This window comes from Melanostigma gelatinosum, assembly GCF_949748355.1.
Source record: "Melanostigma gelatinosum genome assembly, chromosome: 9".
Lineage (NCBI taxonomy): Eukaryota > Metazoa > Chordata > Actinopteri > Perciformes > Zoarcidae > Melanostigma > Melanostigma gelatinosum.
The window spans coordinates 15,495,195-15,519,492 of record NC_136642.1 but is presented as its reverse complement, the minus strand read 5'-3'; the positions used below and the strand labels follow the sequence as shown (position 1 = coordinate 15,519,492).

At 40.6% G+C, this 24,298-nt stretch overlaps 2 protein-coding genes across 6 annotated transcripts; both read left to right on the top strand.

Annotated features, from left to right (window-relative positions):
- Nucleotides 1–1,226: 1,226 nt before the first annotated feature.
- LOC306782045 (protein tyrosine phosphatase type IVA 3-like) lies at nt 1,227–9,586 on the top strand. Of its 4 annotated transcripts, none has more exons than XM_079275204.1 (7): nt 1,227–1,656; nt 4,192–4,667; nt 6,162–6,299; nt 6,512–6,604; nt 6,719–6,849; nt 7,288–7,362; nt 7,688–9,586. In XM_079275204.1, exons 3-7 carry the CDS (start codon nt 6,192–6,194, stop codon nt 7,803–7,805), a joined length of 525 nt encoding a protein of 174 aa, XP_079131330.1. In that variant the 5' UTR covers nt 1,227–1,656; nt 4,192–4,667; nt 6,162–6,191; the 3' UTR covers nt 7,806–9,586. The 4 variants fall into 4 exon arrangements, with proteins under 4 accessions (XP_079131330.1, XP_079131333.1, XP_079131331.1 ...); XM_079275205.1 differs by lacking the exon at nt 1,227–1,656 and adding an exon at nt 1,874–1,990; XM_079275206.1 differs by lacking the exon at nt 1,227–1,656 and adding an exon at nt 2,876–2,896.
- An 874-nt stretch (nt 9,587–10,460) lies between these two features.
- On the top strand, nt 10,461–23,328 carry zfat (zinc finger and AT hook domain containing). 2 transcript variants are annotated; one of them, XM_079276299.1, is made up of 24 exons: nt 10,461–10,487; nt 11,837–11,995; nt 12,469–12,627; nt 13,055–13,180; nt 13,409–13,513; nt 13,674–13,796; nt 13,912–13,979; nt 14,451–14,539; nt 14,725–14,802; nt 15,135–15,283; nt 16,631–16,722; nt 16,886–17,034; nt 17,111–18,005; nt 18,574–18,700; nt 18,857–19,089; nt 19,337–19,418; nt 19,661–19,780; nt 20,602–20,775; nt 20,900–20,988; nt 21,160–21,298; nt 21,542–21,648; nt 22,521–22,587; nt 22,720–22,817; nt 22,924–23,328. In XM_079276299.1, exons 2-24 carry the CDS (start codon nt 11,851–11,853, stop codon nt 23,116–23,118), a joined length of 3,609 nt encoding a protein of 1,202 aa, XP_079132425.1. In that variant the 5' UTR covers nt 10,461–10,487; nt 11,837–11,850; the 3' UTR covers nt 23,119–23,328. The 2 variants fall into 2 exon arrangements, with proteins under 2 accessions (XP_079132425.1, XP_079132424.1); XM_079276298.1 differs by lacking the exon at nt 10,461–10,487 and adding an exon at nt 10,510–10,619.
- The last annotated feature ends 970 nt before the right edge of the window (nt 23,329–24,298 follow it).

Sequence of the window (24,298 nt, the reverse complement as noted above, 5' to 3'; positions counted from 1 at the left end):
CAGTCAGCCTCAATAATCCTGGTTGTGTGTATAACTCAGGTAATGTTTATAGTCTGCTTTGAAAGGTGTAAAATATGCGTACTGAACAATGTGTGAACAAGCCATATTCACCTCTATTCTATGTTTCGATGTTGTTTGCAGTCAAAGTCCTCAGCAAAGGACATCAAGTCAAACTAGTACCCTCTCTTTTTCCATCTAAGGTTTTTATCTGTCTAACAGCCACTTTGGTTTTGGAAACCTGCTGATCACCACTTGTGGCTATATTTACACTGATTATCTGGAAACAAAGGGGACAGGTCACCATAAGGAAAGTATCAAGTGAGATAGCACTGGGTCATCATACAGAAGCCGAATGCTTCTCACCATAATGCAAGCAACAAACACAGCTCCATTTCTGAGAGCATGTAAACACACAGAAAATGACTTCAGCAATAAGCAGCAGTCATGATCCTGAACGCTCCAATTTGAATGTGATAAACTGGAAAGCGTTCAAGTCGTGTGTTTTTTTTAAATCTCTGTGCGTGGGAGTCATGTCAACCTCTACTCAAAGTGATTGATAGTGAGTGAGGCCCCAGCTTGTTCTGCTTCTGTACATATGACTACCTTGTGACTCTGCACTCACATATCCATCCCGTCACCTTGTAAACAAACCTTAAAAACTCAAAAATACAAAGCTGCATGGATTTTTTTGGAAGCCTGCTTTAAATGCAATTTTGCCTCTTTTTATTGAGTCTTTTTAAACAAACACTGATGCGCTGAGGCAACAGCAGTAGTAGTTCCAGACAGTAGTTTGGCTGTAGGAACACAAACAAACGTGAGACTATTTGTCAGTTAAGGAGAAAGTAAATTCCGTGAACTGGGACTCAAAGGTTTTACTTGTCCAATATGTCTGGTAGTAACTGAAAGGAACGTCTATTTTTAGTTGGTACATGGAGGGAGAGGGGGGAGAGAGGGAGAAAAGGAAAACAAGAGAAGGTCCAGACAGACGTGTCAAGACAGAAACAACCCATTGGACCTCCAGTTTCACAAATAATTTTAGTTATATTTGAGAGAAACACGAACTGAAATCCCTGATCTGTAATGATCGTGTTCCTGTGCACCGTACTGAATGTGAGACCACACACTTCCTTGACCGAGCCTTGTAAGCATCAGCCTATAGGAAGGGTGAGGAAAGGGGAGGACAGCAACTCTTCTTTACCCTGGAAGAGGGGAGGGAAAAAGGAGTGGAGTGGATGAAGAGCACGAGGAGGAGGGAGTGAGGCTCTTCTGCTCTCTCTCTAAGAGCATTAACTGTAGAGTGTTCTGGTAGTGACAGGGCTGTCAGGGTCAGATGGCTGCTCAGCCTGATTAGATCAGCTCACAGCAGATCCTCAGTCCAGAACACTGCAATGCTACAGCAAGGTAGAGGCTCAAAGCGACGCGTACAGTACAGATATCGCAGCGGTTACTGAGAAGCCGGGAGGTGCAGGGAGAGTTCAGTGTTACAGTGAGGCAGTGCAACAGGTTGTTGCACAAAGACTGGTTTCTGCTGGTTGACTACAAGACATTACAGCTTCCAGAGGCAGAAAAATTGACTAAAGTAGGTGGACTTTTCTGTGGCAAAGAGGGAGAAGAACTAATATTCAGCCAGGTGTTGGAGATGACATTGAACAGCAGGTAAGGACAATCACTTTATAGATATGTTGCTAGATACAGTGATCAAGCTAATCACAGTTCTCCACTGGTACAGACCGAGTGCAAGACAGGGCTGCACTAGCGTTGCAGGCTGTTGCTTCCACAAAACAATTGTAGTGTGTCATAGAATGAGCTGCTCGTACAGATACAGCTATAAATACAGCTGCAGGTATTCAGTGTCTACAGGAGTTTACTATAACAGGCAGTCAGCTGGTTGTAGGTCAGCACTCACACTGTTGAAGGATTACTGCATGCTTTTGCGGGACTAACTGTGGTTTGTGGATTTTCCTGTTCAGCAGCAAAGTTGTCCACTGAGGTAAGAGGGAGGACTGTCTGTTTACTCTTTCAGAAACAACTCAAATGTAGGCATTTAGCACATCGTCTCTTTCAGAGTGACTTGTGATTGGAGCTGCTGCAGAAAGCTTCCTCTGTAGTTGTCAACAGAGGTTAATGTGTAAACAGGATTGATCCTTTTTGAGGCTACTGCTTACCTGCCTTGTTGTTGTCTTTACTACTAGCCTGCAAGGTTACTGTGTTTCACATTGCACGTACTGTAGAAACGTTTGGCAACCTGACGCGGCTCCAAAATAATATTGAGATCCATTTTTAACTTCTTTGGGACCTGACCCAGCCTGTGACACGGAAACATCCAGGGAGCCAGGCGACCATGGCGACGCACCTGTTTTTATAAACTGAACTGCGCTCTAAGGTGACAGAGAAGATCTGCCTTACAGTTTCAATTGGAATTACTGCTGCCGTCTCGTCATTTCCCTCATGCTCCTTTATGCTTTCATATGATGTTTTTATATGAAGTCACTCGGCTTTAGATGTCGGCTAAATGCCTAAAATGTCTGCACTACTTGTGAAAAGTTAGTATTCAAATATGTTATATGTTTAGATGCTTTGAAGCTTCTTTTTTTTATACCTCGTCTGTCTCCCAGTTTCAGTGAATTCACTGCTTGGTCTTGTCTGTGACAGTGCAGCATTTTTGCTTTCATCCTGTGTGTCTCAGTAGAGTTTTATTTTTGTTGTGCTTGTGTTACATTAGGCTGTTAAAACATAAATGGCATCTTCATAAAAACTCATTTAAGTAGTTGTTCTATCTACACTTTGCATTGACTGGATGGAAATTTGATGACGTCTATCCTGATTAGTGGTAACAACAGGATAAATTCCTAATTATAGATACCGTAGTCAACAACCTGGAATAGACTGAGAGTCAGTGAGTAAGTCGGCATGTGATTATGAAGCGTGTGTGTGTGCGTGTGTGTGTGTGTGCGTGTGTGTGTGTGTGTGTGTGTGCGTGTGTGTGTGCGTGTGTGTGTGCGTGTGTGTGTGTGTTGTATTGTCTGAGCTGAGATGAAGAGGTGAGGATGGATTACCCAGAGTACCTCTGGACTTTTGCTTGTTGTTTGTCTGAATACAAGATAATCAGCATTTGTTTTTCAGTTTCTTGGTTAAGATAAAATACTTTTAACCTAACTACATCATGTTTAGTGCCAGCCTTTTATACATGTGAGATTTCAATAGCTTTATCAGACAAGTTTCTTTTTAAGTTATTACTTGTCGACCAAGTAGATTATTGAACTTGTTGACTTTAGAAGAAACTGCATTTTTATTTCCAAGCAGTGTCCATCCTTTGTCCTTTCACCAAGACAGAATGCGGCATATGAATTTTCTGCAAATATACTGAACCAAAAAAGCATATTGTATATTGTCTCTTACATCACAGCATTAAGGGAAATGAGCTGTTCAAGACACAATATTATCTTGGCTAAAGGTCATCATTTAAATTTTGTTACGCTCAAACTAAATATAATTTAAACATATCATGACATGTACTTATCATCATCACACAACTAGTGTCTGCATGACAACATATGCCAAAGTCTATGGCTGTTGTCACAAAGTAGTGATCTGGCATACATGACCAGTCTTAGTCTATGAGCCCTGCTCTCCCTGAAGTAGCCATTGAGATAACCTTCCTTTTTATTTTGTTCTACGGTTGGTATTCCAACATGTGGTCTTTTGTCCCAAAGGCTGAGGAACTGCCCTAACATTCCACTCCTCTTCTACATTTGCATCCTCCTGTACATGAAGTATACCACTGGTTTTCTGAATGTATCTATTTTTCCCTTCAGACCAAACAAGACCAACAAATTTCCAAAAGTCCATTTAGGTTTATGAGTGATGGACAAGTCTGACCTCTTATAAAATAAAATAAAAAATCTGTCAATTTCATTTAGTATTTGAAACTGATTCTTTTAAAATCTGTATAAATGCACATGTTATTAATGTGTGTGTTTATCTATGTGCATCAGCCAAAGCTTCCCTCCTGTTTGCCTCCATATTACTGATGAAGGCTGTCATTAGTATATTTTGCCATACAGTATAGGCTGGAACACTGGAACAAATGCTGAATTATTGATATTTGATTTGAACCAATTTTAATAACTGTTTTTCTGAAAGTTGTTGATTTGAAGAGTTACATTTATTTTTGTATGTTTTGCAATTTAGAATCGCTGGTTGATGGAGTCTGTGCGGCGGAGTGGGGACTACTGCCACGCCCAACACATTTAGAGCCTATCTGGGATGAAGCTGCACCATGCAGTCCTGCGGCCCTGAAACCTGAAAGAACATTGGCCCTTGCCCTGTGAACCAGCCAGCTCATGGGGTAACACGTGGAGCCTCAACACTGGAAGCTAACTGGAGAGAGAAAGAAAGAGAGTGCTACTGAGAGACAAAGAGAGAAGGACCGAAGCAGTGACAATCAGAGAGATAAAAACAGAAACACTGTAGCTTCCTGGACTACAATCAGCTGATGGAGTAAAACTGTACTCAAGACAACAGGACCTCAGAATTGGGAAAATACCTTAAAGGCTAAAAACAGTATCCCAACAGAAGGTTCAACGAGAGACAAGAAGTCCAGAGTTACCTGAAGACCTGCTATTAGTTGAAAACACAGCAGCTACCTGCTACAGCTGGAGCTAAAGGTGAGAGGTGACTGGTCACCTGAGCTTCACTAAATATGGTGATGCACCAACACTTTCAAACTCCTGCATATTACTGACTTGTGACTTGGTTATAGGATTCTGTGGTAGTTTTTTTAATTCGGTCAGTGTGAGTTAAAATCAGCATTTGGCTTACCTTGTAAGATTTATTTACAAGAATGCTTTCATGTTCCAGGCCTTGCATATAAATACATCACGCTCTCTATTTACAGAACTAGTTCATGTTTTTTTTGGGAAGTTTTAGCATAGTATGCTCAGATGAAATGTCTTTCTCTGTAAATAATACATTGACAAAGCACGCGCAATATTTGAAATACAGACAGTGCCAATGCAACTGGGACGAGGAGTGTCCCGATATGCTTCTCCTGTGTTCTAGGGTGTTCCTTGAATCAGACGCTAAAGTCATCACTGTCTTAGTTTATCCATTTGTTTATAGTATGTGAAGAAATGTAATAAATAAAATGTGCCCTTATCGGTAAAATGTTACAGGTGCATTCACGAAATCCAAGATTCGTGGAAAATGTGACGATATGAAAGTTTTTCATTTAATTTCTTTCAGCAAACCCACACAGGTGTTTTTAGTTATTCTGGCTGATTAGAGCAGGTTGAAATTGGGCAGAGCGATGATATACTAACAAAATATATCTGCAGGCCCCTATCACAGCAGCCGGTTTGAAATGTCAAAGCAGGGTAAACACAGGTGTAATTGATCAAATTGATTACGGTCTAGCTGTGAGTTATAGTTATTCCAGTGAGGCAGCATATACAATACCAGGGCCCTGGTCCACCTAAAGGCAACAGGGACACAATTAATGCTACTAAACCTGTGTTTACCTTGCAATGACATGTCATAATGGCTGCTGTGAAAAGGGACAACAGATAGAGTTGTGACCAAAGCAGAGAAGTCAATCAAGTGATGTCTGTACCCACCCACATAGTTTTGAGATGAGGTATAATCAAGCAAATAAGTGAAAACAACTGTGGGTGGGGTGGAGCCCTTTAACTACTGCGCTGCATTCTTCTTTGAACACTGTCCCTTTACTAGATGTGCTTGTTTTCTCTCTATATTGCATGATACTTGCATGAAAGGACTGTAAATATGTGACCTTGTGAAGAGTCATGAGATTTTGTAACAGGTTTGGTTGCGTTTTAAACATGTTCAGAAATGGGAATCAGCCATCATTCCTTTCATCATTTACACCGGTGCTTTCCCTACTGCGAAATGTCAAATGTTTTCCATGAAATGGCCTCTTGGTCAAAGATACAATAGTGAAGTTGAATAGAAAAATGATTGAGAAAAATCTGACAAACTGCAATGCTTGCAGTCAGCAAAACACATTTTAACTTTGAGGTAACTTGTTAAAGCTCTACAAGACCTTCTGGGAACTTAAAAATGTGAACAAAATGTGGCTCAAATATTTGACACCAAGTCACATTTTTAGTTTTAAACTGTACATTTCTCCCCAACATTAAAAGGTCAGAGATCAACCTGGGATATCAAAGATCATGCTGGCCAACATGAACCGTCCAGCGCCAGTGGAACTGTGCCACAAGAACATGAGATTCCTCATCACACACAACCCCACAGACAGCACACTCACTTCCTTCATAGAGGTAAGAAACGTGTGTCTGTGTGTTGACAGACCCCCATCAGTACACCGAAGAGCTTCAGAAAGCTAACATAAAAAAGCATGTACCTCATGTACTGCATGTTTCCCTTACTGATGACATGCAAACTGAAACAACTAAGAACAATTGAATTGAACTGATCTACGTGTTTTGACTTAGTTGTGAAAATGATCTCCTACCGCTGTCGTCACTTTCAGGATCTGAAGCGGTTCGGTGCCACCACAGTTGTTCGTGTCTGTGATATCACCTATGACAAAGCACGGTTGGAGAAAGACGACATCACTGTGGTGGTACGCACACACACACACACACACACACACACACACACACACATATAAACGTAGTATGCCAAAACCAAAACACAAAGTAACGGAAGTACTGTAACTGTTCTGCTTTTCTTTCAGGATTGGCCGTTTGATGATGGAGCCCCGCCCCCAAGTAAGCTGGTGGATGATTGGTTGAGTCTGCTGAAAAAGAAGTTTCAGGAAGAGCCAGGATGCTGCGTCGCAGTTCACTGTGTGGCTGGACTGGGGAGGTGAGAGGCACACAAAACCAAAAAAAAAAAAAAGCATTATTCTTATATACCGGTAGTTTGTGTTTGAAGTGAATCCAAGAGAGGGAGACGCACAAACACATGCACACCAGGGATTAACATGTCGAGAAAGTTGCATGTTTTTGGTTAAGCTAGGTCAGACCGGTTTGATTACAGTCACACTATGGTTATTGTCCAATACTTATGATGATACTGTACACAACAACAACAATAGTCTTTGTGGCATTGGCCTCTCTTTTACATGTTGGACACTTACACATACACACACTTACAGATTCTAGTTTACAGGAGCTAATCGTTCTATCATACGGCATTACTGAAACTTTTTTAAGGATGCGGATAAACTGTCGTTATTTTTACACAGACGTCAGTCTCAGCAGACATGGACGTGACTCTGTGTGTGTTTATGCATGCATACAGGGCTCCTGTGCTGGTTGCTCTGGCTCTGATAGAGAGTGGGATGAAGTATGAAGATGCTATTCAACTTATCAGACAGTGAGTACATATATATCCTATATCCTACATCCTCATCATGCAGTTAAGACAAATATCAAACAAATATGCAATATTAAACAAAAACAATATCTTATTCTGATTTTGATATATTGTACACCTGAAAGGTTTTTGTGGTATGTAAAGTGCTTTACACGGATTCGGAAATCATCTTCACACAAACCACAATTTATGCACTTGAAGTTTTCTTTCTTTGGTGCCATCTGGTGGTGGTATCAAAGAAGACAATGTGGCAGACAGGAATAAGGGTAATCAAGAGGGGTTATGCCATTGACTCATGCATTGGGTTTCTTTATGTGTGTCCCAGGAAACGTCGTGGAGCCATCAACAGTAAACAGCTAACCTACCTGGAGAAATATCGATCCAAGCACAGACTCCGCTTCAAAGACTCTCATGCACACAAGAACAAATGTTGCATAATGTGAACACACACACACAGACATCTTGTGGTCCTTGACAAATTCTCTCAGGAATCCAACCATACAAGCCTTGTGTCACCGTCACAAACATTCAATTTTGTATACAGGCTTTATTGGCCCATGTGTACCCTTGACTATTTTGACAGCAGTTTTAGCAGAACCCATCTTCGTTCCCTTGTTTGTGATGATCTCTTGAGATAGATTACAGTGAAGAAAGATACGGCAAAGATGGTCGAGGGAGAGAAAATCACATAAAGAATTCAATTTTGTCGACACAAAATACATAAGGTTGAGGCTTGGGAATCCAGTTGGAATTTTCAATAAAACAAATTCATACAGTGCTCCTCTGGGCACACATCTAGACAGATTTGGTGTAGCTGATTTACTATGATATACCTGATGTATTGGCCATCAAACCCTTAAGTCATACCGGATATTATGTGGAAATACCATTGAATTTTCATTATTTTGTACAGATATTCAATAAGTTTTAACTTCACCATGATCCCGGTATAAAATGACATGCAGTATTTCTCTGTGTGTTTCTTTGAAATTGTTTCATGTCATGAAAAAGACTTGACACTTTTTAAACACGAGCCAAAACCATGACACTGAAACATAGGATTAAAATCATTTTGGCAGCTCAGTGTTTTTATTGAGAATTAGTGTCAATACTCTAAGATGCCCTTTTAAAAAAATGATTCCTGTTGGTGTCTGTTCTCAGAGTAACTGCAGATATAAGGGCTCATTTTTATCCCAGCATTTTCTGCCATTTATCTACGGTCGGAATTCAAATCTGCTTCTGAAATGCTAGATGAATCAACTTGGTATATACATAAAGCAGTTATTTGGTTTGGTTACAGTTGCAGCATTTCTTCGTTGTGCTGAAGTTACGTGTTTACATATCAGGGTGTGCATTATATTATGTTTGCTGACACCGACAGTAGGAAACATCTTTGTCAGCAGCCGCTGATTTGAAGTCAGGTTTAAAGTACATATGTATTATAAAAAAATGAATTGTTAATAATTTACCAGTAATGATAATTACACACATTCTAAAATGACAGAGAGATGTAAACTATTGTAAATATTAAATTAGGTATCTATTTTATTCTCCTAGAGGTCAGGGTAAACTACTCTAATACATTGACTACAAAAAGTTGCAAAGAAATTAAAATCATTGCAGGTATGACATGTTTTTTTTATGTTTGCGTGTCAGGGAGTCATTTTCATTTTATTATCCATTGACAACCCAATCTCTCAGTTTTATTCCCTGGATGATATATGGGTAAATTGCGATATTGGTCAAATCCTAGCACAAATAATGCTGGGCATCATTTAGACTATGTTACAGTATATTATACATATTTTCTTGTGGGGTGGAATTTACTTACTAATTTGTATTGATCCTGAATGAGGCATGTAGCCAATGGCTTCAGTTTTTGCTGATGGTAGAGCATACACCTTTTATGGATGAGTCAGTTGCTTGTGATAGTCTCCTCACCATCTGATGTCATGAACAATAATTTGTGAGAAAGAAATGAAAGCAAAGGGTGAAAAATTGAAATAAAGAAGGAGAGAGAAATGATAATGTACCATCTTTACCTGAAAGATTAACAGATTGGCTGTTTGACACTGTGTGTTTGTTTGTTTTGTAGTCTTTAGCCATTGATAATCATTGGAACTGGCCTGAACAGACACTTTTTTAATGTAAAAACAAATGCTGTAAATGTCTGTATGTCTGTAAATTATTGCACTGTTTAATAAAGGTTTTCTCATTGTCCCTATATTTTAATAGATAATAATTAATTCCTGTCTGGAATGTCTGTTTTAATGTGCCAATATGATCCCTGTTTTGCAGCCTTAAGTTCTATTCTGCTGGAAATTATCAAACAAAAAGAGCAGTTGTCAGGCATCTAATATGATACAGAAGGAAGCATATACTGTATACCAATACAATTTTAGTTCATTGCTGCTTGTGGAGAAAACATATAGATTTAGCATTAAAACGTGAGAAAAAAAACAAATGAACAAACATTTATGTACAGTACGCATTAATAGTATTACTTTCCCTAAACTCCTATCTCATTAAATTGTACTTTTACTTGTGTGTTTTTGTTGTGTGCAATCATCAACATTTCACTTGTGTTGATCTAACTATGAGCTTGCAAGTGCTTGCACTGCCTTGTGGTGGATGTCTGTAAGGCCTGAAAGGATAATCCAGCCTACTCGGGTGTTTTCTACACTCTCCAATTTAAAACTATGTCATGTCTGTTCTGTGTCTCTATTTTTATGAAAATAATTTAGCATCACTTTCTGAAATGACATTTCAATTATTTTATTTACAGTCCATCATTACCCACATTATGTAACATTGGAACAGGTATTACTCTATGAGACACTCTGTATTACTCCCACAACTTAAACTAAACAACTAAAAGTCTATGCCAAGAGTGCTGAGGCTTGTTAAGACAATGGTCAACATATTAAAGATGTTAGTGAAAGAAATCCTTGGCCAAAATTAGTTTATTTGATAAAAACTGAACGAGTAGTAGTAGTTCGCGTCTCAGCCGCAGTACAGTCCTCCTGCCACAGAGGGCGCTGCTCTCCCAGCTACAGTATTACTGAGTCCGGTCCACTTCCGCTGGTTGGAAGGACTCATGTGGCAGATTCGACAGAAATTTCAATGTGCGTAATATAAAATTAAGCTCTAAAATCCGAATTCAGCTATTATGTTTAGCCGTATGATGTCTCAAATCCATCGATAAATTAGTTTTCCTTTGTTGTTCGTACGCGGGAGAATGGACGGTCAAAAAGCAGGTACGGCTTTTGGCTAGCTTCAACTCGAATATGTTTGTCGGGTCTTCATGTTAGTTTGGGCCAAATCAAAATAAACGGATGTGTTAAGTATTCAACGTGGGCTGAGTTTCAGAGCGTTTCATTTTTTTATTCTCACTGTGGATATTATTTACAGATTTTCTTTTCTGCAATAAAGTAGTCTGCAGAGAGTGGCCTGTCGTGGTCGACAGCTAGCAGATAACGTAGTTAACTTCATTATGAATGTCTATTGACATTCATAATGAATGTGTGATACAGTATCACGGAGAGATTATCGACCTTATTTAAATAGTAAATGCATTGACACAGCTTTCATTACTAATGCTAGCCCATATTAAAATTGGTTATTTTTATAATAATGATTTCAAGCTCAAGATAACTGGATGGACCGAATAACTGCTGATGGATTTGTCTGTCTGATGCTACTGTTGATTCAAGATGACATCAATGCTTCAGCAACTGTCCCATGTTATCAATTAACATCCATATAAATTACATCCACTTGAAAAACAAATGCCAATAAGTTGTTTATCAATAGAACTAGCCTAATTGTTTAAATTGTCTACTGTTATGCCCTTCAATGTTACACAGGTGGGAACAAGACTACAGGAGCTGTGGTTAATATTAGACCGTCTCTTATTTTAATGAGCCCATACAGTCTGCTCTGTTAGATGTGGATTGTGGAACGATAGAAGCAAAGCAACTGGTTGAAAGTGAACAATTAAAAACTGTTTTATTTTATTTTTTTCCAGCAAACATACATGCCATCCTCCACTAACTATCATTAAACTGCATACAGGCAACAGAATATTCCTTCCCTTCCATTGTCCCTCTTTTCTCCCTACTGTTGCATGTACAATATAGAAATACAGTTGAACAGAAGAAAAGGGGGGTGTTAACAATTTCAACACTGACATCTACACAAACTAACACTATTATAAACAATATATTGCAACATGTAAGTAATGTAACATTTAAAATGAAGATTTAAATGTACTGCAATGACATTTATTGAAGCAGTTTTCATTGATCTGTCTGTTTGGCACCTCCAGATTAAATAAACTCTGTCATGCCAAAGACAGTGTGTCTGGAGTATCAAGATGAGGAAATGAGGTGCAATGACTCAAAATCATCAATCTGTCTCTCACAATTATTCTGTATGTTTCCCTCTGCCACCTTTCTTCTCCGTGTCCCCTCAGCCGGTTCTGTGTTTATGTGTCGGCTCTGCAACCTCTTCTCTCCCAGTCGCGCCCAGCTGCTGGCCCATTGCTCCTCGCTGCACGTCAAGCAGGAGCCTCCTGAAGACATCATCATTGCTCTGCAGCCTCTTGCAGGAGAGCCTGTGGAGACGTTGGCAGGTAAGATAAGCGTGTTCGATGCCAGAATCACAAAATCATGTGGAAAAAAAACAACCCACACATGTTATGTCATAGTAAATAACACTACGTTCACTAATTTGGGGATGATTTGAACTTTGTTGTACAGTGTACTTGAATTCTGTACTCTACTGACATTCTTGGACTGGTAATTAAATCAGAGTTGGTTATTTATATATAGAGCAAATACAAATGTGAACAATTAATAAAAAATAAAGGAAAAATAAACACGATACTAGACGGCAATATGCCACTGCAACACTATAACTTTTCATTGTATCTGGGAGATAAAATCAGAGCTATTCAACATAAACTGTATGAGGCTTATGCTACACACAAAATACGTGTTTGTAGGATAAGCTCGTTGTTTGTTTTGGTCTCTTAGTGGGACTTTTTTTAATTAATAGAACCCAATGTTATCTTTTTATTTCTTTTGCTGTCTTGTTGGCCCACAGGGAGCCCAGTGAAGCGAAAACGAGGACGACCGAAAGGCTCGACAAAGAAGACGCGCACAGATTTGACAGAGGGCAAGGCCGACTCCACCCAGTCTAATGTTCAAAGAGAAGAAGAAGGGAATAAGGAGGAGGGAGACGAACAATGCAGCTCAGCACAAGGTGGCAATCCCATAAGTCTTTCTCTTTTATGCGGACGATAGGATAAGCACCCTCTGCACAAGAGAAGATGCTTGATTCGTTTATTTTATAAAGTTTATATATTCAAGTTGATAAACTTGACAAAGATGACATGGATGAGATTGTGAATATCACCTTGCTGGTTGAGTTACAACGGACAAACAGTTCAACCGAGATATCTGTTTTTATCTTTCTCACTCATAATGCTGCCAGTGTTTTGGGCAACTGGCTTTTGCCTGGTTGGTAATCTCACTTTTCTTAATAGTAACGTAATTGTGTTTGCATTCAGGCAGTGAGTTCTATGTCTTTTAAATTACATTTATTTTTGTTTGTGATTTTTGTAAGTCTGCAACACAAACTGTGTTTCCCGCCCTGGCTACTCTGACTCTTTTTTTTCTTTCTCTGCTAGGCGAAAGCCATGACGGGATATTGGGGCTTGAATGTAGAGACTGCCACCGCTCGTTCAGCAACAGACGACAGATCCGCAAACACATCTGCCTGAGAGAGGAGGAGGAGGAGGACGAAGAGGAGAATGGTGAAGAGTGAAACAAATCAGCAATAGCAAAGTTAATATGTGCCAAATAGGCAGTCAAAGTTGGGGTGACCTGCGGGATCCTGCTTGGAATTGTCCTTCCTATATTATAGATCATTACGTACCTCTGCGTTAACTATAAATGAAGTACAGAAGAATATAATTTACATACATTTATTGTACTTTCTGATGCAAGTGATTCTGGTTAACAGACAGAATAATTATTTACAGGAAGCATCTATTGTGGAGCAGGAACCGAGGGTTCTGGGAATCTGCATCCTGGGGGAGCAGATCCAAACCAAAAGCCAGCAAAACCAGGACTCGTGAGAGAAAAAGGTTAAATTAAGTTCGGGACATGGTTTCTTCGAATTACCTAAATCTTACCAGGAGGGACACTTAACTGCTGCATTAAAATCCCTGCTAAGTGTTATCTGTGATGACTTGTAAAAGATGAATGATCCCAGCGGTCTGACGCTTTCTTCTTCTCTGCTCGTAGACGTGGGCAGCTTCAGACACCCGAGAACCAATCGAAGCCACACCTCCAAAGAAGCAGGGCTGGCAACGGCAAACAAAAAGTCGGTCATCAGTGTCATTCTGACAGAAGATGAAACATTTCCAGGTTTGTCTGAAAGAGCTGTTTTTTTTGTGCTGGCTTTCATGCTTTGGCTCTCAAGTGACTCGACTGCAGAAGGAGACATATTTATGAGAGAGATGTGTTACCTTCAACTCAACAGGTGTTTCTAAAATGGTTCCAGTAGAGGACAATTCAGCAGAGACGGAGTCTTCGGCCATCCAACCTCAGGTAATACCCAGAAACATTCACCCAAATAATGAAATGTCTTTCTCACTTACCTCCTGTAGTCGCCTGGCAGACAGTTTGGATTTTATTTGACCAGGTTCTGAGATTCACGTCCCACATCTTTGCATCTTTTTTTTTAACTAAGGATAGTGCACAGACCTTTTTGTGAGAGATAATCTTTAAAATCTGTCGACAGCTTCCTGTGTAGAGCTACTACTTACCACTGTATAAATAATTACATTAGGATGTAGGCTCAAAAGCAAAGTAAAAACATTTTATTTCTAAAATGTACATTGTTTTAGCATTTCAGCTGACTTTCAAATGGAATGATTCTGTGATACAATGTTGCAGTGTGTGTGTGTGTGTGTGTGTGTGTGTGTTTTAGATTATTGTCTAATATTTATTTGATTTGAATTGATCTATGAATCCCAATATTACATGGGTTTATTTTCTTGAATTTGTCCGGGCGGTCAGCGGTCTGCAGTTTTCCAGAGTCAGTCACAAGATCTTGCAAGTGAAGCCACTGCCTGCGAGGGGAACCCTGAAACGGACCAGGAGCCAAGGTAACATAACGGAAAAAGTCCATCTCTCTTAATGCTTTCAATGTAACACATAGTTGATGGTCATAATAACGGATTGTCAGTAACGACGAGAGTTGATTCGTCAACTGCATGCGTGCATAATGATGTAAAGGCCCTGCTAGTTTGTACTTGTAGTAGTCTGACATATCAATGTTATCTCCTGTCAGCAGTGGGATCCCTTTGTCAACAAGAACAGCAGCCAGCAGAGGCTTCCAGGAATATTCTATCAAGCAGGATGCTACAAAGTACTGTAGGAATATTTTGTATTAAATGTATTAACATTGATTTGATAGTAGTTGTAGCTTTGCAGGTTACGTGGAGCTGAATGCTGTAAACTACAAGCTCCACACTACTGTTAACAGATCTGGTTCTAATCTAACAATCGATCATAAAAGAGTTTGTTTTTCCTGTTTTTTGAGAAGTAAAAAATGATTTAGTCTGCTTACTTATTTGTGATGTTTTATCTGTGCAGCCTAAAGAAGTTTGTTTATTTTATTAGCAACATCAACAATCTCCAATGCCACAATGACATTGGTCATCTGGTAAATGTTTCATATTGTTCCCCTCTGTCTCCTAGTCTACTTCAGAGCCAGTTGAAGATCTTTGCCTGTGAGTTCTGTAACAAGATCTTTAAATTCAGACACTCACTGATGGCTCACCTCAGGACACACACCCAGGAGAAACCTTTTCAGTGTCCACACTGTGACTACGCATCAGCCATCAAAGGTAAATCTAGGCTCGCCGGAGGCCAAACACAAATGTCAGCTTGATTAATACAAGTGAGACTAAATCAAGATGGTTGAGTTACAATTTGTAGGATTTTATTTTTTGAATTTGCCTTTATGAGATAAAGTGTGAATCAAGGGTGCTGACAGGAAATATGGGGAAAAGGTGTGTGTGACAGTTCCCAGGTTATATATATATATATGTGTCCATATCTGTAGGATTTCATGTGATTACAGCATCTTTAAAATGATTCTGATGGCACAAGTTTTTGTTGATTATGTGTCGATTTTGTGTTCTGCAAGTACTCTAACACAGGGGTCCCCAACCTTTTTTGCGTCACGGACCGGTTTCATGTTATAAAATATTTCCACGGACCGGTGTTACGTCCCTACTGGTTTCTGGACCTACTGGTTTTCCTTCTGTGCGCGTGTTGTGTTCGCTTAACAGCTGCAGCGGTTTTCTGCCTCTGTCGCCTGTTTCGTCACACTTTCACAAACATATTGCTGGAGATCTAAAAGACACATCTCATATCGATTGCAGGGATTATGATTGTATGAGTGAGCACTGCATCACAGCCACGTATGAAGAAATACATGGAAGAAAATACATTTATGGAAAGATCGCAACAACCTGGATTCGAACTCTGTCCAGCAAAACTCCCACTTGTACTTGGTAATTTAACATTTAACACCGGCAGCAGAGTTGTTGTCCCAAACATACTTTTAAGGCCGCCGTCATTTTCAAGCTCCAGCAGCTGATCTCCCTCTGGCACGGATAAGCTCGATTCACCTGGTTTGTTCACAAATGGGTCGCGGATCCATTCCTTCGCAGTTCGTGGGTCTTTTGTGGTTGGGAAGTAACGCTCGTGACAAGCGTGTTGACATGTGTCAAGAGAGACAGGCGCATGTAATTGGGAGATAATCCGGTCATTTTTCAAAATAAAATATCTTTCCGACTCTGATAATCAATGAAATGAAAAAAAGTTATTTATTCTTTCTGTGCGGCCCGGTACCAAATGACCCGCGGCCCGGTACCGGTCCGCGGCCCGGGGGTTGGGGACCACTGCTCTAACAGACACATCCTGATTGGCAGACTACATTATGCAAATGTCCAGTTGGCGAATGCGTGCTCATAATTGAAGGAGAGTATTACCCATAGAATCCAGTAGAGTGGTGTCATAGTGACAAACAAGAAACACTAAATTATTGGATGGATAAGTATTTGTCAAACGTATCGCAGAGCAGGGTAACTTCTGCAATCTCTAAATAACAAATGTATATAACTTGGAGTTACAAACTAATTACAATTCCTGTAAAGGCTGCTTACTTTCTGCATTTCCCTTCAAAGCCAACCTGAATGTTCACCTGAGGAAGCACACAGGAGAGAAGTTCAGATGTCAGCACTGTCCTTTCAACTGCCTCAGCCCAGGACACCTCAAGGTGCTTTTATTACTGTTTTTGTATTAACATGCAACATTTGAGATACAGTGTGAACTCTGTTGTGATTCTGGTTTCTACATCCAGATAGATTGGATCAATTTCCAGGTTGCAGCTGCACTGTTTTCCTGGTTGCAGCAGTAATTCTGTGTTTCTGGTCATGCAGGTCCACATAGAGCGAGTCCATCTGAAGGTGAAGCAGCACTGCAGCTTCTGTGTGAAGAAATACTCCGACGTAAAGAACTTGCTGAAACACATTGAGAAGCGACATAACATGAAAGACCCCGCTATCTTCCAGAGCTTCCAGCAACTAAGGTTTGATCGACATTGTTTTACCTTCCTATCTGCTATCAGACACACCTGCCCTTCTAATCTGTTGATCTTGTTTCAGGTTGAAGACTCGTCAGGGCCTCAGACAGCTCCTCTACCACTGTCCCACCTGTAACCGGCGCTTTAAGAACCAGCTGGAGCGGGAGCGCCACCTGCTGGTCCACGGGCCCCTGCGTCCCTTCGCCTGCCTCATCTGTGATCATGCTGCGACAAAGATGGCCAGCCTGGCCGCCCATGTCAAGAAGCACCTCTTCCTATACATGTGCTGTGTGTGTGACGGGACGTTTGTCAGCTCCCAGAGACTGAGGAGTCATTTGAAAGAGTCTCACCAGGAGCTTGACCAGGAGCAGGCCTTCACAGGCTGCATCAACAGCAGCTACTATCTGCTACAGCCTGGAGGAGGCATGTGGGGGGATGAGGAGAGGGAAGATGTAGAGAAAGGGATGAAGGGAGATCCAAGGATGGAGCAGGAGGGTGAAGATGAGAGGATGAGTGAGGAGGGTAGAATAAATGGTGTCGGAGGGGAGGAGTGCCGAGATGGGGAAGTGGAGCGGCTGAAAGTAGCAGCGAGCGAAGATGGGGAGCAAGAGGAAGAACAAGCTAAATCTCAGGGTGAGAGAGCAGAAGATGTGCCGGGGAAAGGAGAGTTAGAAAACGGAAGCGAACAGCAAGGTTCCCAAGATCGGCTCCATCAAGCTATTTCTACAGAAACCACAACTCCCTCTGACAGACGGGATGAAGCAACAGCTGGGGAAAAGTCCCAGGACAACACGGCAGACACATGCACCCCTGCAGCAGGAGATGACACACAGACTTTCTTATCACCAGAGAGCAGTCATACCCCTCTGTTGGAGAATAGGACTCCAGAAAACACACACCCAGCTGATGAGAACACGCAGACACGTTTGTCGTCAGCACCTTCAGGGGACGATTCTCAAACTCCACCTTCAGAAAGTGTAAGTTAATTACAGGTGCTCAGGAAGGGCAATAATCTCAGCTAGGACCGCATAGCGGTTATTTTCATAATTGAAGTATTTGCCAATTATTTTCTCAATTAATCATTTTGCCGTAGTTTGTCTTATTTTGTCCAACCAACACTCCAAAACCAAAAGGCATTTAATCTGATATAATGTTTGGACAAAGAATTTCACATTTCAGAGGTTAGTTGCGGGTTAATTTGCTGTCGATTAATTCATACGTAATAAATATTAGCACTGAAAATCTAATAAATAGTGATCTTTTACATTGCAATACTTTTATTTTGGCATTAGCGGACAGATACGTCTGAATTATGTTCTCCATGTCTGATTATCCATCCAAAAGAACGTCCTTCTGCATGTGTAAATGCCGATGACAGGCATTGATTGCGCTCAATAAAGAGTATGATGTAGTCTATATTACTTATTAATTCATTAATATTTCTGGAATACATAACTTCTCTTAGAGGATCATCTTCTCATCTTCTCCTCAGGTAGCAGCTTTGCTCCTGGCGTGTCTGACATGTTCTTTGTTTTCTGCCGGCAGGTGTCGGAGGTTTTCCATCAGAGTGCGTTCCAGCAGGTGATCGCATCACTTCAGAAGACTCGGCTCAATATGGAGTCTTTCCAACAGCTCAGGAAAATTTACGGAGACCTGGAATGTCAATACTGTGGTGAGGAAGATGATGAAACCCCCTCAAGGAGGCTGGTTTTGTTGTGTCCTGTTATTTAATTGAATGTTCTTTTATATTATATTATTGTCATTTATTACTTCGTTTTTTGTCTATCTGGACTGAGTGTTAAATATTGTCCTTTGTTTGGCTGCACAGGTAAACTGTTCTGGTACAAGGTCCACTATAACGTCCATGTACGCACGCACACCAAGGAGCACTCGCATTACTGTTCAAAGTGTAGCTACTCGTCCATCACCAAGAGCTCTTTGAAGCGACACCAGATCCAGAAGCACAGCGGTTTGCTGCTGCCTTGCTCCAACCCTGGCTGTAAATACACCACACCTGACAAATACAAACTTCAGGCCCATTTGAGGACACACCAGGAGCAGGTAACCAGCCTTCACCCGGAGAAATAACTATAAATCTACTTCAACGTTTGTGTACCGGTACCTCCAATTAAACTTTGCACGTGCTTGATCAATATTCTAGTTGATCTGCAGTACAATGTAATGTCTGTGCAGAATGGAACACTCAAGGTAGCTTTTTTAATTGGTTAAATTAAGGTATGCCAACATTGACTATTGATTTCTATTGGTGAGACTTGTCTTAATGCCTTTATCTTGTTGCTGTATACAGGGGAAGAGTGTGACTTGTCCTGTCTGCCAGCAGAGCTATCCAGGGCACAGACTAAAACACCACATCAAAACATCCCACCCTGGTAAAGAATGCATGAATATATATCTAGAGACATGGACAAAACACGCACACACTACCTGTTAATGTTTGTTTCAAACCTGTCCTTATCGTCAATGTGAGCATTGGCATTTGTTCATTCTTCACTGAGCTGACTGTCTGACACCTAACTGAAGTAAATAGCTCGTCACATAGCCAGGTTCAATACAATTTCCACGGTTGCGGTTCAACTTTTTGCGTTTGTGTTTGCATGCATGTGTTGCACAGACACACTACCTTCGCAGGGCAAAGGACTGATGGTTCAACGTGCAGAGAAGTGCCCCTACTGTGACTCCTACTTCCTGAAGAACAGCAGTGACTTTCAGCGGCACATCTGGGCCCACCAAGGTGTGATATTCCTCTTCTTTTAACACAGGCAAACACATACACGCAGCACATGTGTGGAGAAACGCATATGGGTCCGTGCATGACCGTGCACAGTACTTCACTGCTTGATTACCGAGTTACCCGAGGTTCCATCTGTTGGCTGCACTTAAAACACACTGCATATGTTGGTCAAGTCACATGTGACGTGATGATAAAATTGTCTCCTTGTATGCTGCTGGCGTTACACAAAAGTTATAAGACTTGCTGTTTTTGCAATGAGCACTTAATCAAAATGTGTTTTTTTTTTTGCTTTGCTAAAATCACTGCTTATACATATGCGGTTGCTCAGATGAAGTTGAAGGTGAACTACATAAACCATGTCTACATTATCTGTGATGTATGTGGTTTTGAGGAAGTGACTTGTTAGTCTGCTCCTCTTCCTGTCAGTCCCTTCTTAAACACTTCCTGAGCCTGATGAGCTGTTTACTTTGAAGTCTGTCCAGAAGCTGAGGAAGCTGGCAGACATCCAGCACAGGTGTTGATGAAGGTCGAAGTGAGCACAGCTAATTTACAAAAAACAAACCTGCAGTGCATAGTATGCTCATTATGATGTTATTTTATTAAACTACAGATAATGTAATTACTATTAAACAAAACTATATTATCAAAAGTTCCATCTTATCTTGACCAATCACCTTCATTCAACATTTTTCATGTCCAACACCACCATCTCGTTTCTTCACACTCTTATACCCTTTGGCTGTAAAAGTCTTTTTTTTCATCTTTTTGTTGCTGTCTCGTGTGGTTTAACTTTTGTACACACTTGTGTCCGTGTTTTGTAGGTTTGAAGCCATACGTCTGCAGTGTGTGCGACTATGCGGGCCGCAGTCGGAGTAACCTGAAGACTCACATGAACCGACACGACACAGAGAGACGTCACCTCTGTGATCTGTGCGGTAAAAAGTTCAAATCTAAAGTCACGCTCAAAAGCCACAGGCTAAGCCACTCTGATGAAGGTACGTGTTATATGTCTATTTATTATTATCTGTGGTATTGTTGATTATTCTGCTTGAGTCGAAGAATTTGAGGAAGTACAAAGCGATGATAAATATAAAGACAATTAGCATTTGGTGTGTTCAGGGAAGCGGTTTCAATGTTCAGAGTGTGACTTCACCTCCGTCTCCAAACCTTCCTTGCTCAGACACATGGAGCAACACGCTGAGTTTAAGGTCAGAATAAACACACACACACACACACACACACAAGTTCCACTCATGATGTCACGTCAATGTTTTGACACAAATGATTGACAAGTTGCTGAGAAAAATCCATTCATATATCAAATGTAGTCTTGCCGTAGAGCTTTATCATTGGCATTAACTTTTTGTCTGTCGATGTAGCCTTTTCGCTGTGCCCACTGCCACTACTCCTGTAACATCGCTGGTCCCCTGAAGCGACACTACAACATGAAACACCCAGATCAGAAATATCAGAATGCCGGACCTGGAGTGCCTAACCCTGATGCTCTGAAACAGCAAGGTCTGCTCTCTGCCATGTCTAGACTTTTCATTTTCTTTAAAGTCATATTTTACCACACTTGGACATTTGTACTGCATAAAGATGTTTGCAGTGTGGTTGGCATTATGGTGAAGACTCTCAGGAGTGAGAATCTATGTAATGCTAGCAGGGAAATCATTTAAGATTACTTTAAGCCTGTACAGAGAACAAACGGCGTGTTCAGCTGCATGACGTAACATAGCTTGTGTGTGTCCCTGTGTTTAGGTGGTATGAAGTGTCCTGAATGTGAATTTGTTTATGGCACCAAGTGGGAGCTGAACCGCCACCTGAAGAGCAAGCACAGCCTGAAAGTGGTGGAAGGCACCTGGGAGGTAAACCTCTTACACATGAACAGACCACCGGTAGATACGCTCATTTTTAGCCATGCTAGAGACGTGGCCCTTAGGATGGCAATGTTGGTCTGTGGGTCGGTTCACCACTTGGGTCCAGACTGTGATATCTGGAGAACTATTGGATGGATTGCTATGACATTTTGTGCAGACATTCAGGGTCCCCAGAGGATAAACTTGAATGACTTTGGCGATGGTCTGACTTATTCCTTTAGCACCATCATAGGGTCAACTTATTCACTTATTCCATGAAAGGGTTATTCTAGTAGTATTTTGATTTCAACATCTAGTTGATGGGTTGTCACAAAATTTGATACAGAGTACATTCATGGTCCCCACAGGGCAAATTGCCACTTTGGTTACACCCTGGCGTTGCTTCTATCACCATCGTCGGGTCAAACATTTATTTTGTCTACTTTGGTTTATGACCAAACTTTTTGCATAAGTAATGACACTCCCATCAGCCTCAGCTGTGTTCAGTGCTAATTAGGGAATGTGAGCATGTTAAACTTTGATGGTAAACCTGCTGTAAATCAACATGATTGCATTATTTTTGTGAGCATGTTTGCATGCTAGCATTAAGCTCAAAGCAACACTGTGCTTAAAGTACAGCCACACAGAGCTGCAAGCAGGGATGGAGACTCTTTGTCTTGTTTCTGTCGCAATCTTTTATCATTCAAAATCCTATTCCTGATTAAGAACCTTAAAAACTGTTGCTAAAATATCAGAAATTGGAATCCCACTGGAAAAACCTGCTAGCTCGACAATGTCAGCATATAGTTTAATATTAATCACTTTTGTTCAACAGAGCATCAGTATTTTCAGGATAATACATAATCTGTATGAATATCCAGGTGGGGGAGACAGTGGAGGATGAAGAGCAGCTGACAGAAGTATCTGTAGCGTCCCTGCAGGACAATGGTAACAACAACAGCACCAGTGATGAACATACAGTCGATACAGAGAAACCAACAGACCAAACCTTTTTTATTTGTTTTTCCTGCTTGCATGTACTATGTTACACATTACAATAAATGTCTCTTTTATGTTCAGTTGATATCCAGCAGATCACCGAGTTCAATTCAGAGACTCACAACGCCGTCACCTCCATGGTCGCCATGGCTCCAGGCACTGTCACCGTTGTACAACAGGTAAACAGCACCACATCGGGTGATTGTCACTGAGTGGGTGACCACATCGGGTGATTGTGAGTGGTTACAACAAAGTGTTGACGTTAAGCTGTGGCTGCAGTTGCAGGTGGCTGACGAGCAGGAGGTCGGCGAGTGCACAAACCAGCTGATGGTGGTGAATGCAGACGGGGATCTAACTGGTGACCAGGTGATGGTTGTGGAGGACGCACACGGCCTGGAGGCCCTGACAGTCCTCACCCAGGGAGACAACACTCACCACTATATCGTCTACGTCCAGGAACACACTGTAGAAATCAACTAGTAATGCCAGCATGTCAACATCTGCTGGTTCATCAGTGTCAGCAGATCTGTTTACAAAAGGTAAAAAAAAGTAACATCAAATGTACAATTGGGCAATGCATTCAGGATTTAGTGAATGTTTCCATGTCATCATTAGGAACTTCCTTAATCAGATTTGTTTTTCAGTGACTTCATAATTATGAAAACCATAAGTGCAATAACTGTTTGTGTGATTATGTGACATATTTTGAACTGACAAAGTATGTTTGAATAAACCCTTGTCCTGAACTGCTCGATGCACTGGCTTCATTTTCTAAAAACAACAAATCTCCAAGTTGTTCAGATCAGTTTTTACTTTTTTGTCAGAATTCTTTAAAAGTGTGTTAAAGTTTTCATATTATGACACACATTTGACTTTTGTGACAATCTGATGTGAGACAAACCAACACAGACAATTTGTAATTTACTTTAATTGTCCAGGTGTAATATATGTAGGACATATAATGCTTATGCTTTTACATTTTACCATCACGGTGTGAGGTATTGTTTTGTTACATTTTGGAAGTTCAGCCTCCTATAATAAGTAGATTTTCTCATATTTGCCCTATGGGGCAAATTGTCCTTGATTCCATTGTTTGATGCAATATATCAAAATCAACATTGTTGCTAATCCTTATCATATCCCAGCATTTAGTCTACAGAAAATAAATACATTTCCTGTTTTCATAAAAGCAACAGTGGCATCGTGTAAACAAACTGGCATTCGAAGGGCTAACATTTTGAAAATGAATATTGAGTATTTGGTGGTGATGATCAGGACTGAAGTTTGTTAAAAACATTTAACTTTTAATGTAATATCAATATATAATTTTATGCCAGTAGTCCCAGTTTTGACGCAGACATTTTTGTACTCCAAGGACATGAGATCAACTTTTTTTAGGTTGTGGCACAAGGTCTAAGTCAGTGGCCAATGTTATTAATGTTTCACCTGCTTTATCCTATAACAAAGCTAGCTATCTATAAAAAGTACACAGCTGACATGTAACATAAATATCGAGCCTTAAATTAACCAAAATTGAAACTGCGTGCTTAAAGGAAAAAAGCAATTAGCTGTGGTTGATTTGCAATTACTGTAGTCTCTCATAAATAAGAACAGCAACATTGTTCACCAATGTATTGTTAAAGGTACAGTGTGCAGTAAT